The sequence below is a fragment of the Protopterus annectens genome, chromosome 3.part0 (genome assembly GCF_019279795.1).
Source record: "Protopterus annectens isolate FY-2018-M chromosome 3.part0, PAN1.0, whole genome shotgun sequence".
Taxonomy (NCBI): Eukaryota; Metazoa; Chordata; order Ceratodontiformes; family Protopteridae; genus Protopterus; species Protopterus annectens.
This window is the reverse complement of record NC_056731.1, coordinates 1,274,142,278-1,274,159,326: the sequence shown is the minus strand read 5'-3', so window position 1 is coordinate 1,274,159,326 and position 17,049 is coordinate 1,274,142,278. Positions and strand designations below refer to the sequence as shown.

The following is a 17,049-nucleotide window of genomic DNA, read 5'->3' as shown; positions in this document are numbered from 1 at the left end:
GGGTCTACTTTCATAGACCGAAGCGCCACGTCACCGACACCCAGAAGACCGAGACGGAACGACCGAACAGGTAGGTTACCGAAAACGCGAAATCCCGACGGCTGAGAGACTGACAACAGCAGAGTGTGAGCGCGATACGGTAAGTGTGCGAAAGTGAAAGATGTAGTATTGGGGAGCGGATAGGTAAGTGTACGATAGTGAGGGATATTAAGATAGGGTGTGGGAAAGGTGAGTGTGCGGTGCTGTCGGACTAAGGGTTCCGGTGAGGTAAGTGTGTGGAAGTGACGTAGAGCAGTGTAGGGTAGTGTTAAGTGTGTCAGGGTTAGAATGCGGGTGGAGTGAGTGTGCGATAGTGACGGGCTGAATGTTTTAGGGTGGGTTAAGTGAGTTAGGGTTAGGGTGCAGGTAGGGTAAGTGTGCGGTAGTGACTGTGTTGAGGTTTAGGGGTGGGTTAAGTGAGTTAGGGTTAGGGTGCAGGTAGGGTGAGTGTGCGATAGTGACGGTGTTGAGGTGTAGGGGTGTGTTAAGTGAGTTAGGGTTAGGTGCGGGTTGGGTAAGTGTGCGGTAGTGTCGGACGTTAGGGTTAGGGTTTAGGTTAAGGTTAGTGGATATGTTGTTGTGTGCATTGTGTACTTGGCGTTTTTTGTGTCGGTGTTATGGTGTTCGGTATGTTGAGTTGTTGGTGTGGTGTGTTTTCGGTTGTTTGGGGTCAGGAACATGTGTGTTGGCGATTCGTACGTTCGGTCTATGAAAGTAGACCCATATATATATATATATATATATATATATATATATATATATATATATAAACATTACTAATTCCCCAATTTTTCCCCTAATGTTGGATGACCGTCCTGCATGATTTATTTAACATTTGTTGACCAGGAAAGTCCAACTAGGACAGAGCCTATTTTCAGCAGAGGGCCAGGAGAAATGCTCCAGACACATGTTTTTTAGAATCTGGGAGTAAAAGATAGTACCCAGAGGAAACCCACACAAATGCAGGGAGAACATGCAAACTCCACACAGAATCACCCAAGCCAAGAATCAAATCAGAAAACCTCTTGCTGTGAGGTGACAATGTTAACCATTGCACCACTGCATCGCCTGCCTTACAGAAGAATTACGAATTCTCACAGTTCATGTGGAGTAGTGGTAGCTGCTGTGACGGTAGTGCACAGGATCCTGGGTTTAAGACTTGCCAGGGATGTGTATTTTTCCCCTTATGTTAAATTACTCTAATGCATGATATGTTTGTAAAAGTATTATAAATTCCCACAGCTAATATGGCATAGCGGTTTGTTGCTCTGACTGTAGTTCACAGGGTCCTGGGTTTGGGACCTGCCAGGGCTGATTATTTTGTTGCTGGGCAGAAGAGAGGCTGATTGAGACAGAGTGATTAAAGGAGTTATAAGCAATTGTAAGTGGGTTTGCACAATGCTAAGCGATGCCAGAAGCACTTAGTCCTGCTTGGCTTCTCTTAGCATTGCTTATTCTTGCTTAAACCTGTGCTATTTTCAAAAAAGAAAAGAAAAAAACATTAGAGAGCAGCTAGGGGTATGCAGGATGGGTGTAGGAAAGGACCAAAGCTCTACACTTCTTTTGCAGCAACAGCTGTGAATGATGTGGAAAAGTTAAATTTACAGCCTCACACCCCACAGGGAGAGGTGTTAGCAACATATATTTGTAGAGTAATTTCAGGGTAGATTGATTTATGTCACTGTACATAGGGGCAAAATGTAGAGCTATGTATGGGGCAATGATTTTTTGTGGTACAGATAGCCTTTTTTTAAAGGTGAAAGTAGGATGTTGGGGAAGGGCTGAATGTATGTTTGGGGGAGGTAGGTTGGGTAGGATAGGTTGTATTCGCAAACAGACAAGACACAAAAGACAGCAGACATGGGCAGTATATAACACATGAGGGGGGTAAACACCTTGGACAGGGAGGGTGGTTGGGAATCTGAGATCCATGAGCCCCCAAAATGGATATAGTGGGACTGAGATCCCCACCATGGGAAGTTACCACTGCCCATACAGGCATTATTGGCACACTTGTAAGTCTGAATATAAATCCTTATTTTGTATAGTGGATAGAAAACTGGTTGTCTGATAGAACACTTGTGGTTAGAATAAAGGGTGTCACTCTTGAAACAAACAAAAAATAATACAATTGGTATGCCACAGGGCTCAGAGCTCGTTCCCCTCCTATTTATCTCCTGTTTCTTAGACCTTCAGACCAGCACTCCTGGCCTATGTTTAGCTATATTTGCAGATTACTGTACACTCGGGAGTTATTATTCGATCTTTCACTGACTAACACATTCTCCAACATGAGTTAAACCATGTGAAAATTTTGTGCAAGGACAATGGTGTCAAATTAAATGTAAAAAAAATATATGCAGTTCATTTTGGTAAACAAAATGTTTTCCCTTACTATATAGTTTCCAATCAGGGACTGTTGTATGAGATTTAGGCATTCTTATTGAGAACTCCATATCATTTGACTATCATGTCTCCACAGTAGTTCAGAAAGCCTTCAATCTGGTTCATCTAATTTCTAAAGCCACCTCTGTTAGATCCAGTGATGTCTTGATTCACCATTCCTCATATCAAAGCAGACCCATAATTAAATATAATGTCCATTTTGGGATGAATTTATCTAAAGGTATTACTCAAGTTGAAATACCTCAGTGATTCATAAGTAAGACGATCAGTGATCCCCAAAATCTTAGTTATCAGGTCAGACTGGCAGCCCTTTCTCTGTGCTCAGTCTCTTATAGTCTCTTTCATAGAGATCTGTGTATAGCCTTTGGTGCCATGAAAGATCCAACCCTCTTTGATTCCTTATTCCTTCACAGAGCAAGTGGTACCTCAAATACCTGATTAAAGGAACTAACCCTTCATCAGCAGATAAGTAAGACTCGTTGGCATGACAGATTTGTATCCTTCACCTCTAGAGCAAGTTTCCACTACATGTCAAACAGATTAGCATCCTTGTCATTAAGAAAACTAGATAATTGGATAGGCAACCTCAAATTCTCCCTTATCTATCATGTCTTGCCCTTCTTGAGGCTAGAGTGAACTTGTGAATTGGGATTTTTGGCTAGGCTTGTAATAGTCTGTAGACTAATTGCTTATTGCTTATTTATGAACCTATGAGTAGTGAGAAATAATAGAACATCACCAAATCCCCATTTCAAAGCAGAAGGACAATGATAACGGGAAAGGGATGCACAGGGGTAAGGGGAGGGACTGGAGTAGGAGGTATATGAGTAGTGAGAAATAATAGAACATCACCAAATCCCCATTTCAAAGCAGAAGGACAATGATAACGGGAAAGGGATGCACAGGGGTAAGGGGAGGGACTGGAGTAGGAGGTAGACATAGCCAACTGTTTGTATAAATAACGGTGCACCATGCATGAGAACTACATATGTATATAATAAAGAACAGGAGAATTTTTGACTTTTTTTTTATTCTGGGTTTCAGATCTCCATGTAACTTTTATTGACGCTGTGGTGATCTCCTTTTCTAAATTCATAGAGCAATAGTACATATAATCAGCAGGTACCAGAGATGTGTAAAGTGCATATTTTGGCAAGTGATGCAGCAGCATTTGTGCATAGTCTGATTTATGTACTGTTATTTCTGTGTGCCATGTTATACTATGATTTATCTACTGTTTGTCTTAGCCTTACTTTGTCACAACCTGTCAAAACAGACAACTACATGCAAAAGTACACATACACATACACACACACACACACACACACACACACACACACACACACACACACACACACACTGTGTTAATATTTTCTTAACCGTGTATGTTCAATAGTAATGAATTAAAAATAATTTTGAACAAAAAAGAACAAAAATATCTGAGTATTTTATACTTTCTGCATATTCTTCAGGTCTGGATTAACACAGCTGGATAACTTACATCTAACCAATCATGAAGAAATGGAAAGAGCGGTAGATGATGCATTAGAAAGCTTTAATAAACTTATTCTGAGTCAATTTAAGGTAAAAACTCAGGTAAGAGTTAATATTATTTTATCCACAGCTTGGATTGTCTTATTTTTATACATAATTTGCAGATTCTTTTTAGATTACTTTTACACTGAAACCACTGTATAATACTTTTCTTGGCATTTAGGTCTAAAAGAGGATAGCAAACTGATTAATGAAAGTACAGTGCTAGCAAATAACCATGCAGTTAACAAGTGAATTTGTATTTTTCCCATCAAGCACTAAATATAGCCCTCATTTAGTAAACCGGTCATTAGGTAAGGCACTTATTTTTAGTAAATTCATGATTTTTTATGTCACCAATTTAGGTTAACTCATTCACTCCAATGTAGCTACAGAAGTTTGTGCTCTCAACTACCAGTGATTGCATCCTGAGCTTTTTGACAAAAATCAAGTAGTAGTCACATTTCAAATAAATGTTTTTTTTATCTCTGGAGCCATAAGGGTTATTAAAGAAATATAAATGGCAAACTGCTCAGCACAAACAAATCTTTACAGCAATAATAGACATTAGATTCTAGGTCTTAATCTGGATTTTGTAAGTTATAATAAACACAGTGCATATTTATTGTGTAATAATTTGTAAGCAACTTACAGTATCTCACTAACCACTCAAGCTACACATACATTGTCAGTGGCGTTTTGCTCAGCCATCTGTGAGCTTTCATATAAGGCTGAGCACTTTTCTTTGTGTTACTTGGTTATTTAGGTATTTAGAAAAAATATGAAAGTATAACACTGTAAATAAATAATTTACGAACAATTAATATGTCTTAATCAGCACTAGACTTAGACTGAGATCAAATAGTGCATTTGTGTTGTGCATCATGTATGTAGCATGGATAGAAAATATTAAAGCAAACATGAAGAGGTTATATTAGATGCCTAAAGGTGTCAGTAGGATGCAACTGCAGACAAACCTAGAGGTGCCACTAGGCTGTAATGAGTTAAGAAAGTTACTCTTGTATTTTGTCTGTAGAAACACTCTGTCTTATGATGTCATCCAGTGACTTTGCTTTAGATACTGTATTGTCAGGACTTGAATAAGTTAATTCAGTAACACACTGCCACAGAGAAGGGCAGAATGAAGTAATAGGAGCCTGTTAGATCTATAAATTAGTAAACTAAAACACAGTATATAAATGTGTCTTCCGAACGAAAAACTGTAACCAAACCAAAAAAGACACACAAGGTCACATACAGCAGAACCAACTTCCTGGTAATGTCTGGAGTATTTTTACAAAGTTATTTGGCTTTTAGAGTTCGGTTCTTTGTTTTGGTTTTATGAGCATCACATGATTTTGATTATTTTTTTCAGGAACTATTTAAGTAATCACAACTGATTTTAATTTGTTCTGCAAAAAATCCCATGTTTATTGGGGTGAAAGCACTTGAACAATCTTTTTTATTTTATTTATTTTTTTTAATTATTTACAGACTGTGGAATTCTTACTCATTTGGCTTACATTACCAGGAAGTTTATTCTGCTGTATATGACCTTGTGTGTTATTTTTTGGTTTGGCTACAAGGTACATAAATTACTTTGAAAACAAAGGTAATGTGTGTGAATCTGTCATAAATGTGAAATAGAAGGGCATTTCCAATTAATTTTGAATAACTATTAATGTAGTTCTAAGGATTTAGTGTTTTTCTTTTAAAATCACTTACAGATACATTTTGAGAAATTGATGACAAGGCTTTGGATATCTGATTCTGAAGGTTTTGAAGAAATAATGACAGTGATTAATGAACTCTCCCTACACATCAAGAAAATGAAGCAACCCGCAAAATCGGTAAGTGTGCACTTGCACAGAAAGTAATTAGTGAAAGCACATTATGTAGATTACGGCAATTAATGTGCAGGCCAAAGAAAACGAAAAAGAGTAAAAATAAATGCATGAAGGAAAACCCACTAGTTCATATTCAAAGGAAAAGAAAAGCATTTCAAATTTAACTCTCTAAAAACTTAGAAAAAAGTTTCAGAGACAAGATTTACAAAACGAAATATATCCCATGTTGTTTCACTCTAATGAAATTAGTTTCAAGTGAAAATATTACATTATTATCCAATAGTAGGAGATACAGGCATTCTTGGATTAGTTAATGTGGATATGCATCTTTTAGGAGATAAAACAAATTTACAGCCTTTAGCATTCAGTATACTGAGCCTAACAAGAACAGGTAAAATCGAATCAGAATCAGAACAATAGGAACAGATGGATTTAAGAGTAAAAGAGTACAATAGAAACATAAGTGTTACTACAGAAAAATCAAAAACTGCTAGAGATGACAATCAAGATACGTAAACAATCTTTGGTTGTTTGAAGTGGAAGACAGTTAGTTGTAAAAGGATGGACATTATTAAATTCTTCCAATTCTGTACAGATATTAATCTAAAACTACCACTGTAAACCATTGCCAGCTGAGCCAACATGCAAGTCCTGCTCACAGAAACAAGTTCCAGTATAATAGCTTCGCTCTTTGATCATCATTTTTTAAATCACTCCAAAACAAAGAACCTGTATTTAATTAATTGCGATGCTCCTCCTCCCAGCTGGATGTATACAGGTAATATTTACAAGTCTGATCTCTTAAAAACTGCATGTATCTACAGATCAGAGGCCTGACTAGGGCAGGTGAAGACATTACAGGCATAACCATGGTTGGGCAAGTTGTCAGTGAAAACAATCATAGGGGAAGTACTGGCACTATCCACAGCTATATTATGGTTTCACAAATGAATGCTGAGACTTTGAGAAAAGTCCTCTTGCTTTTTTTTTTTTTTTTGGTTCTAAACTTTAAATTGCACAGATGTCAGTTCAGGCATCTGCACAGAGTGCCAGATGAGCATAAAACATAAATTGTCATCCATGGCTTATGTTCATAGATCTGTTATACACTAGAACCAGAAGTCAGAAGTACTGTCCAGATTTAAAGTAATTTACCCTGTCATCAAAATTACTATTACTCAAACATTTCTGATCACATAACTTCTTTATACATCTGTTTCAGTTACATCCCTCTCCAGTTATGTCATTCAGAATTAACAATAATGTATGCATATTTGCTGCAGAAATGTCTCATGCTAAGTATCATTGAGTTTAATACAGCATGCACACCAGAATGTGCTCACTCATAACATGCATGTGACAGGTGCAAGCACCACTCAGAGCTGGTTTTATTGATAAACATGAAGGATGTGGACTTGTTATTCTTTATTGCTGATTGTAATAGAATGTTTAAAACAAGCCTTTGATTACACCACAAGTGACGCATTTTTCTTATGGAGCAAAACTCATTATTCCAACTATAACCTTCTCTGAGAATCATGATGCCCTGATGTAATCCTGTTACTGTTATTGGTACACTAACGTCAGTGAAGCAAAAATTAAACAAAGAGGTGCTGGGGGTATTTTAGACAAGGATTGTTGTTAAAAATAAAATTGTGTATAAATTTGATAACCATAATACTGTTTCTGTTCAACTATTGAGTGAGAAAGAAATAATTATATTTAGAGCTGTTTACTTCCTGTCTGGTTCATTGACCTATGGTAAAAATATTTAAAAACTATTAAACTTTTTTATTGGAACTTTGGAACGAATGGATTGCAATGGGTAATTTTAACTTAAGTAATTATATCCAGAACCTTAATTTTACAATTAGCAACAGAAGTAGGACTTTAACAGCACATATCAACGCTCATGAAATATCCAAATAGTCATTTCCTTTCATTGATAATGGTCTTAGAGTTCAAAAATGTAAAATATTTAATATAATTAATGAGCACATGCCTATTATGCTAGTTACTGAAGTATGTAAATGCAGTACAAAGGATACTGCAGTTATTAGAAAATCTTTTTGTAAATTGGAGTCCAGGATATGCTTGCATTCTTAGACTAATTGATGTATTATTATACAAGGGATACTGAAGAGAAAATGAAAATATTTAGCCATATCCAGAGACACAGAAGAATAAAGCCTTGACTATGACCCAGCTGACCTGAGTTGGATTAGCAGCTCAAGTGCCTGGAGCAGGCAGGAGATGATGGACATGTCTGCCCTGGAATGGGAAGGTAGGGTGACCCTTTTTTCCAAGATGTCAGTGAAGGCATAAAAGCTCTCTCATGGCTGCCCAAATTACACCCCTCTCCAGACAGCTTTTACCTTGATCCTAGGCGAAATTCAAGGATAAGGGGAAAGAATGGGTCATGGCCATTGGGAGGAAGCTTGATGGTCAGCATCTATAGAATCAGAAATCACATTAAAAGTATATAATCAATAAAAATATATAATTATTATGGATGAACTCATAATACTGTACAAAACTGGTAGAATTAAAAAAGAGGTTTATGATCAGGCAACAACATTTTGGAAGCTTTAAACAGTGAAAAAATTGTTTCAAAGATATAAGAAATTAAAATCTAATTATTACTGGTTACATTTTAAGAAATCCAAGCATTATTGTAAGTTATTAGGTAGGGGAAAGGAAACAGAAGTAACACAAAACCAAAACATAATGAATGAAATATCAGGATGTTAAAAACAAATGTTATTAGCGGTGAAAACAGAAGATGGAAATTTATTAAAAGAAACTAATGAGAAGGCTGTTCAGCTTAATGAATATTTAATAATTCCTCCCAACACAGGAAAAAAAGAGTATATTCCATAGAAAAGTATGATCTCACTGTTTCTTTTTTTTTCTTACATACCAAATCTCAACTATGATGTTCATCGTGTTTCACTGTTGCAGTCATTACAGTTGGGTTATCCTGCTGGCAGGCTACCCGCAGTCGGCCTGAATTCCAAAGTCTAGGTCTGGCATTGGTTGCTGTCACCTCTTCCCTGATGTCAGTGCGCCAGGGGTATAAAAGATGCAGCCGACGCCATTTTCGTCAGTCTTTCTTGCCGCGCGGTGCCCGAAGCAAAAGCAGTTCGCAAGTGCCAGTCGGCCGACTCCTGAGATTTTCCTATTTGAATTTCAGATCTGAAGTCTTCATTAAAAGCTAAGTACCCCATTGGGGAAACTTTTTTCTTGCTCTAGACCGATGTCAGAAAAAGTTAATAATTGTATTTCTTGTGGGAAACAAATACCTCATAAGGACTTTCATTCCTATTGTATTCCTTGCCTAGGCCCTGACCATGACGTTGCTAATTGTCAGTTCTGTGCTAGATTTAACCAACACACTATTAAGCGTCGGTATGATTTTGCATTTCACTGTTTTGGCAGACGATTTAATTACACGATGTCATCGGATAGTCATCCGAGTATTGCAATTCACAAGAAACGCAAAGAAAAGGAAAAGGACAAGCATCCGAGGTCCAAAACTAACGACGAGGCTTCTTCTAAGCCAGTCGTCGGTTCGCCGGTTCTCAGTGAGGCGATTTCGCAGCCCCTGATGCCCGCTACTTTAGAGCTGCAGGCTGCTACCGACTCCCACGTGGAGCCGACTAGGCCACTGGATACTCAAGGTATTGGAACCTCGGAAACTATTCCCTCAGATGGGTCCGGAGCCGCTGAGCAGGCATCGGCTTCTGAGGGTGTTTTCAGGCCTACACAATTATATATAAAAATGACTTCAGCTTCAAAGGCAAAGACTAAAGCACCTTTAAAGACAAAAAAACAAGTACAACAGCCACATGGACAGGCCTCCATGCCAAAAAAAACAGATGCTCAAAATGGCCGAAGACCTAATTACTTTGATCAGGGGTTCCCATCCCCCTCCTGATAAGAGGCCTAGGCAAGATACAGAATATGAATCTTCAGATCAAGTTTCCATTTCATCTGATTCCTCTTCTGATCAGGAATACTCTCTTCCTCCTTATGAGGATTCTGATGCTGAAAAATCTATCCCTTCAGCCTCTCCTCCTGAGGATTAGTCTTTTGGGGAAACTCTGCATACCATGAGGGAGCATTTCCACTGGGAGAGCCAAGATTATTCTGAATCTAAGAAAAGGCTCAGCAACTTCATTTTACTACCTCAGCATAGGCTCCTTGCTATTCCACCTGTGTTAGACATTGTAGATGATGTTTTTTCAGAGTCCAGTCTGACTCCTGACTCCCTGCCTCCAGCTCCTATTAAGCCATCTGATTCACATACATTTATTTTTAAAAACCCTGCTGCTGACCCAGAAACTATTTCTCAGTGTCCCAAAGGGGTCAAGGCTTCCACTGCAAAAAACCCTACTTCCTCTGACAGGGATTCTAGGGCACTGGACAGATGGGGAAAAAAGATTTACACTTCTGCAACCTTGGCTGTAAGGTCTTTTCACTGCTTAAACAGAAAATGTTGATAAATTCTGAATGTGCAGAAAACAAAGAAATGCAGGATTTATTGCATGCAGCTGAACAAGTTGGAAAACATACTTTGTAATGTGGTTTTGATTCTTTGGAGGCCTCCTGCAGGGCCGCTGTTACGGGTTCTGTCATCAGGAGGCATGCCTGGTTAAAGGAACAGAATTTGCCTGATCATGTTAAAGCAAAATTATTAGATACTCCATTACAGCATGATACTTTGTTTGGTGTTAAAGCAGAGGAGGTGTTGAAGAAAATGGAGGACAGCCTCCAAGATTTAGCAGACACTGGCCTACAAAGAATTGGTCCTTTCCAGTGTCAGACAGGCCACATAGGGGCAGATACAGATGCCCTAGAGGCAGATCCCAGCCCCAAGGCACATACAGGTCTAAACAGTGGGGTGCTTCTACCTCCAAAAGTGGAGAAGACAAATCACAGCCATACAGGAAACAGTCCCAATGACTTCCCCCTGCCTGTGCCAAGCACTTACCTAATGGCAGCACCATTAGGGGGAAAACTAGCACTTTTTCATCAAAATTGGCACATAATAACCCAGGACAAATGGGTCTTGAACATAGTGTCACAAGGCTACAAGTTTCACTTTCATACCCTGCCAAGGGCACACGGTTTGCCAGACCTGCCAAAAAATCAATGGGCAGAGGCACAAAAGCAAGTTTCATCCCTCATGGACATGAGGGCCATTCAGCAAGTACCAGAGCAAGAGCAGGGACAAGGATTTTACTCAAGACTGTTCTTGGTGCCCAGAAAGGACAAAGCCTGGAGACCAATACTGGACCTATCAATTCTAAACACATATCTGGATATTCCAAAATTCAAAATGTTGACTGTGCAGCAGCTTCTGCCCATGCTGGGCAAGAAGACTTGGCTTGTGACCTTAGACCTAAAAGAGGCATACCTGCATGTCCCAATCAGACAATCATGCAGAAGATACCTCAGATACATAGCTGGCTCAATGCACTACCAATTCTCTGCACTGCCCTTTGGCTTATCTACTGTGCCCAGGGTCTTCACAAAATGCCTGGCTCCAGTAATTGCATTCTGCAGACAAAGAGGAATACAAATATATCCTTACTTGGACAACTACCTCATTCAATCAGAGAACAAGGACATTCTACTACAGCATATGGCGTTTGTAAAAAGATTACTTACATGCCTAGGGTACACAGTAACTGAAAATAAATCAAAACTAGTACCCTCTCAAGAGATAATATTTCTGGGTGCAAGCTTGAATACAACTGCCCAGATGGCTTATCTCATGCCAGACAAACAAAGGCAACTGACTACTTATTTCAAACTGTTGGGAACAAAGGCCCAATTATCTGCAAGAAAAATTCTGCAGGCTTTGGGCTTCATGGCATCCTGCATTCTGCTAATTCCATATGCAAGACTGCATATGAGGAAACTTCAATGGTATCTAAAAAGTGTTTGGACTCAACATTGCCACAGCCTGGAAACAATAATTACCCTTATTCCCTGCCTGCAACAGGAGTTTTGATGGTGGGCAAAGGCCTGTCACCACAACAAGGGGCAGCCATTCACTTTACCCACAGCCAGGCAGACATTAACAACAGATGCATCAGATTATGCCTGGGGGGCCCACATGGCAGGAAGATGTATTCAGGGCACATGGTCCGCAAGCCAAATGCATCTACATATCAATCAAAAAGAGATGCTAGCTGTTCAGAATGCCCTGACAGCCTTCAAGGATCAACTTCATCTGGGACAACTACTCATAAAGATGGACTACTACTACTACAGTCATGTGGTACATAAACAAGCAGGGAGGAACTCATTCCTATCCCCTTTGCAGACTAGCCATGACTTTGTGGGACACAGCATTGACTTACCAAGTACATCTGCAGGCACAATTCCTGCCAGGAAAGATAAATACTCTGGCAGATGAACTAAGCAGAAACCTCATGGATCCCCATGAGTGGAAATTGGATCCGCAAGTCTTCAGCATGATAACAAGGAAATGGGGATGTCCAGACATAGATCTATTTCCCTCCCCTCACAACTACCAACTACAGACATTCTGCACAAAGACTTATCACAAGCAAGCATGGAAAATGGATGCTCTATCTTTCAGCTGGAAAACCTTAACAGTGTATGTCTTTCCTCCACTGCCTCTCCTCCCAAAGGTACTCCTAAAGGTCAGACAAGAGAAGCCAAAAATGATACTGATTGCCCCAGACTGGCCCCGCCAGCACTGGTACCCAATCCCAAGGAACCTGTCTCAATGCCCAGCCTGGACATTACCTCAAATTCCTCACTTACTGTCCCAACAAAACTATCAGACCCTGCATAGCCAACTCAAGACCTTAAATCTGGCAGCATGGTGGATAATGTAGTCATTCAAAACACCCCTCTTTCTAAAGCGGTGATGGATGTTATTTTGGAGGTCAGGAGGCCTAGTACCAGAAAATCCTATGCTGAAAAATGGAAGAGATTCTGTGCTTGGAACCAGGCACAAGGAATTGACAAGATTGTACCAAATATTCCTCAGATTTTGCAATACTTAACTGAGATGCTGGACAAAGGCCTATCCTTTTCATCTATTAAGATTCATGCCTCTGCCATTTCAGCTCATTACAATACAGAGCCACCTATTTTTTTCTCATCCATTACTAAGGCAGTACCCAAGAAGAGCCAAAAACTTAAGGCCTCCAAGGAGATCACCAGTACCTGCATGGGACCTCATTTATGTCTTGGAAAAACTCACTCTACCTCCTTTTGAGCCAGCCGCTACAGCTGACATTAAATTTTTATCTTGGAAAATAGCTCTGCTCCTAGCAATAACCTCTACAAGACGAGTCTCAGAGCTACAGACACTCATGGCTGTGGAACCTTTTATCATTTTCCATCCAGATAGGGTTTCTCTAAGGACAAACTCGACATTTATGCCTAAAGTAATGCCCAGTGTGGCCCTTAACCAAACTATTCACTTGCCTACCTTTTATCCAAACCCACAGAATAAGGGTGAGAGACTTCTGCATTCTTTGGACATACACAGACAGCTGCACTTCTACTTGGACAGAACCAAAGCTTTCAGAAAGACTGAGCAATTGCTAGTGGCATATGCTGCAGGATCACAAGGAAAGGCTATCTCAAAGCAGACTATTTCAAAGTGGATAGGCCACTGCATTCATTTCTGTTATTCAAAACATGGCAAATCAGTGCCTCGGGGCATTAGGCCACATTCAACCAGAGCAGCAGCCACTTCAGCAGCCTTCCTCAGAGGAGTACCAACCAAAGACATTTTAGAGGCTGCAACCTGGAGTTCAGTGCATACTTTTACAAAGCGCTATCTCTTACCACTCTACGCTAAATCCAGGGCAGGCTTTGCCACTGCAGTTCAGCAGGGCCTCGTAGCTGCTCCTAATCCTATTTAGCTCCAGCCTCCCAACCTTAGCTTTGGGATTCAACCCAATTGTAATGACTGTAACAGTGAAACATGATGAACATAGTACAGTTGTGTACCTACCATAAATGTAGATGTTCGAGTGTATTCACTGTTGCAGTCCAGGTTACCCACCCACCATCCCCCTTATCTTTGCTGGAACTTATTTGTATTTTTCTGTTCTATACAACCTAGGTGGTGTATTTGCTTGTAGATGAAGGAATAATTTACTTTGGTGTATGCATGTTTTATTGACTTATTTTTAGCCTATCCTTTTGGGGGCACCTGACATCTGGGGCAAGAAAAACTGAAGAAAATGGCGTCGGCTGCATCTTTTATACCCCTTGCGCACTGACGTCAGGGAAGAGGCAACAGCAACCAACACCGGACCTAGACTTTGGAATTCAGGCAAACTGCGGGCAGCCTGCCAGCAGGATAACCCAATTGTAATGACTGCAACAGTGAATACACTCGAACATCTACATTTATGGTAGGTACACAACTGTACTTTTTGTAATTTTAAAATTCTAAGCAGTAAAATTCATTCTTAGCTTACTCATAATGAGGTTGCCTTGAGATTTTTGAGATGAGACTTGGATTGTTTAATTTGTCCTGTCACTAATTTGTTAAATGTTTTCCTCATAGCTTATAAGTAGAAAGTAGAACTGTTGATCCATGTAAGGCAATAAGGATGCCCAAACACATGGCATAGATGGCTAAAGCCTAGCTACAATCCCAATGTCTTGTTTTCAATCAGCAGCATGGGCCCCAGAGTTACAGAGAGAGTGAAAGATGTATTGGAAGGGCTGGGCTCTCTTGTCCTGGTTGCAGGAAGCCAGGTGTTTTGACTTACCCGCTCAGCAGCATTTGTCAAAGAACATATTTGTTGCTGGCAGCAAAAATAGTCTAGTGATGTCATACTGTGTATTCTAGGAATGACGTGTAGCAGTACAAATGTGTGTGTGTGTTTGAGTACTCCCCATGGAAAAAGGCATAATGAAAATCACCCAGTATATGCAGACAGGGGGATGCTAGGCAGCTCCATTTGAACTATTGACTCACCATCTCCCTACTACCTTACTTTCACCTAACAAGAGAAATGTGCTTCATTTATTGAGGTTGGAGAATCAATGGGCCTTCATACTGGTGTTCAACTTTGAGATTACTGGATTACTGTTGAAATAGCACAAGCTGTTTGGGTCCTGCCCCAGTGATTTGCCAGCTTTCAAAGCCTAAGGGGAACCTTCCACATGCTGTAAATGTCAGGAGTTCAAGGGAACTCAAATATAAAGGCAGTTAGAGCACCAATTTAGCCGGAGGTATTTTACCACTGAAGTGTGCTCTCTCAGTTGGCCATGAAAAACTCTTGGTTCGCTAGTGATCTTTCATGGCAGAACAATTGAGTCCTCATTGGGAAAACCTTCCACCAAAACTTTTTTGGACTTCTTTATTTTTTTCTTTTTTTGAAAATTTGTGTTTTTCTGACTAAAATGCAGAGCTTGTTAGGAAACTGAACATTTTTATGGATGGTCATTCCATTTCTAAGGGAGATTTTGTGTAAATGCTAATGCAAACTTTTTGTTTAAAAATTCAACTTTTGACAGAATGTGTAGGTTGTGTTTATGGGGTAGGGAACTTTGTTTATAGGGGACTGTCATTGGTTTAGTACTTGTTTTCTACTGTACTTTTACAGCCTCATCCAGACTCCATTATCCACCTAAAAGGTCTCATTCTGAGCTTACCTATGGATCAACTAATGGTTTTCACAGTTTACCTTCCCTGTCCATAAGAAAATGAAAGTTGTTAGTGAGTTTGTGGGTGTCAGATGAACTCCTGTTGTTCCTCACCTGATGGTGAGTGACTTTTCTGTGGCCACTCTTGGTTCCTCAGCCTGTTCATCTTTTTCCCACAGTCCTTCTCGTGTTCCACCTTCAGATAGCAATGAGTGGAAGATTGCACATCACCTAAAGCTGTAGGGAAGTCCTTGGTGGGCAAGTGAGAACCACTCTTGTTGGTCTTAGAGGAAGGGAGAGGTATCTGTCCTTCTCTCAGCATATAATGGGACCCCAAATCTGGAATGAGTTTGGCTAGCATGGGGTCAGTCATTTTCCAGGTAGTTTCCTAAGAAAGGTGAACACAGTGAGGAAACTTGTGTCGTGCTTGTTTCTGCTTCTGTAGACAGGGAGGATTTGCTGGGATTTGCTAAGGAACTCATTTCTGCCATTCTTTGCCTCCTTCTGTTCCAAGCAAGAAAAGAAAGACTTTTCCCTCTCTTCCTGACTTGGATTGTCAACAAGACTTTAAGTTAGTAGTCCCCCCTCCTTCACAATGTGCCTCTCTGACTTCTCATTGTATCCTATGCTTTCTATAGTACCTTTGCACTTTTCATTTTCAGTGTTTCCAGGACACACTCTAACACTTGCTCTCAAGGCATTTGATTCCAGAGACCTTTAGCTCTTGTCTTCCTCTTATTTGTTCCCTATCAGTAGATAATTAGCATATGTTCATAGATGTTAGTCTGTCAAAAGTGTGTTAATGTGCTATAAAATGTAGCTAGATATCTTGCTCATTGTTAATATTATTTCTATCCTGCACTGTGTAACATTTTGATAGAAACTGAGAGAACTTGCTCTGAGCACAAGATACTGCTAGATACACTAGGTGTTGATGATTTTAATTGATACAACTTGCATTGTAAAGACTTTCCAATGTCACAGTATCATTGTACGTAGACTATGTATTGAATTGTATGGTAACTATAGACATACAATAATCTTGAAAAATGTAATCACTTTGTATCTCTGATGATATACCAGTGTATATTCTCACTATTGTAAATGTGGAGCTTTTCTCCTTGGACTTCTGCTGAAAAAGGACTTTGTGCAGTCAGACTTTCCAGCTAAACAAATGAAAAGTAAATAAATGAATTGGAATATTCTGATTCTGAAGAAAGTATGGTTCAGATTTCCCTGTAGAAATTGATTTTTTTTCTTGTTCTGAGACTTTATCTAAGAAGAAATAGGTTTTTCAGTGATGGCCAAAAGAAATTCCTATTGCACGTAAAATGTATTATGTTCTGTTACAGTTGGAAATGCCTAAATTTGTAGCTGTTCTTGCTTTAAGAGATTTTTTTCTTACTGCTGCTAGTTTGTCTGACAGCCAACGTCCTGCCCCCAGAAATTCTGACATGTTGTACAGGATTCCTCAGTCTCTTAAGTATTTGTAGTCCAGCCTTAAAGCAGATCCAGTAGGAATGTTTCTGTCTAAAACTGCTTCTGCTAAAATGATTACTGCTGCTGA

The 17,049-nt window shown here is 39.6% G+C and overlaps 1 protein-coding gene across 4 annotated transcripts in view; it reads left to right on the top strand.

Annotated features, from left to right (window-relative positions):
• LOC122796727 (exocyst complex component 3-like protein 4) overlaps positions 1-17,049 on the top strand; it is a 2,022,901-nt gene that overhangs the window by 1,717,143 nt on the left and 288,709 nt on the right. For all 4 annotated transcript variants that reach the window (XM_044065430.1, XM_044065431.1, XM_044065429.1 and 1 more), the window contains 2 exons: positions 3,918-4,041; positions 5,706-5,828. In XM_044065430.1, coding sequence (XP_043921365.1) covers positions 3,918-4,041; positions 5,706-5,828 — 247 coding nt within the window. The remainder of the gene's footprint in view (positions 1-3,917; positions 4,042-5,705; positions 5,829-17,049) is intronic.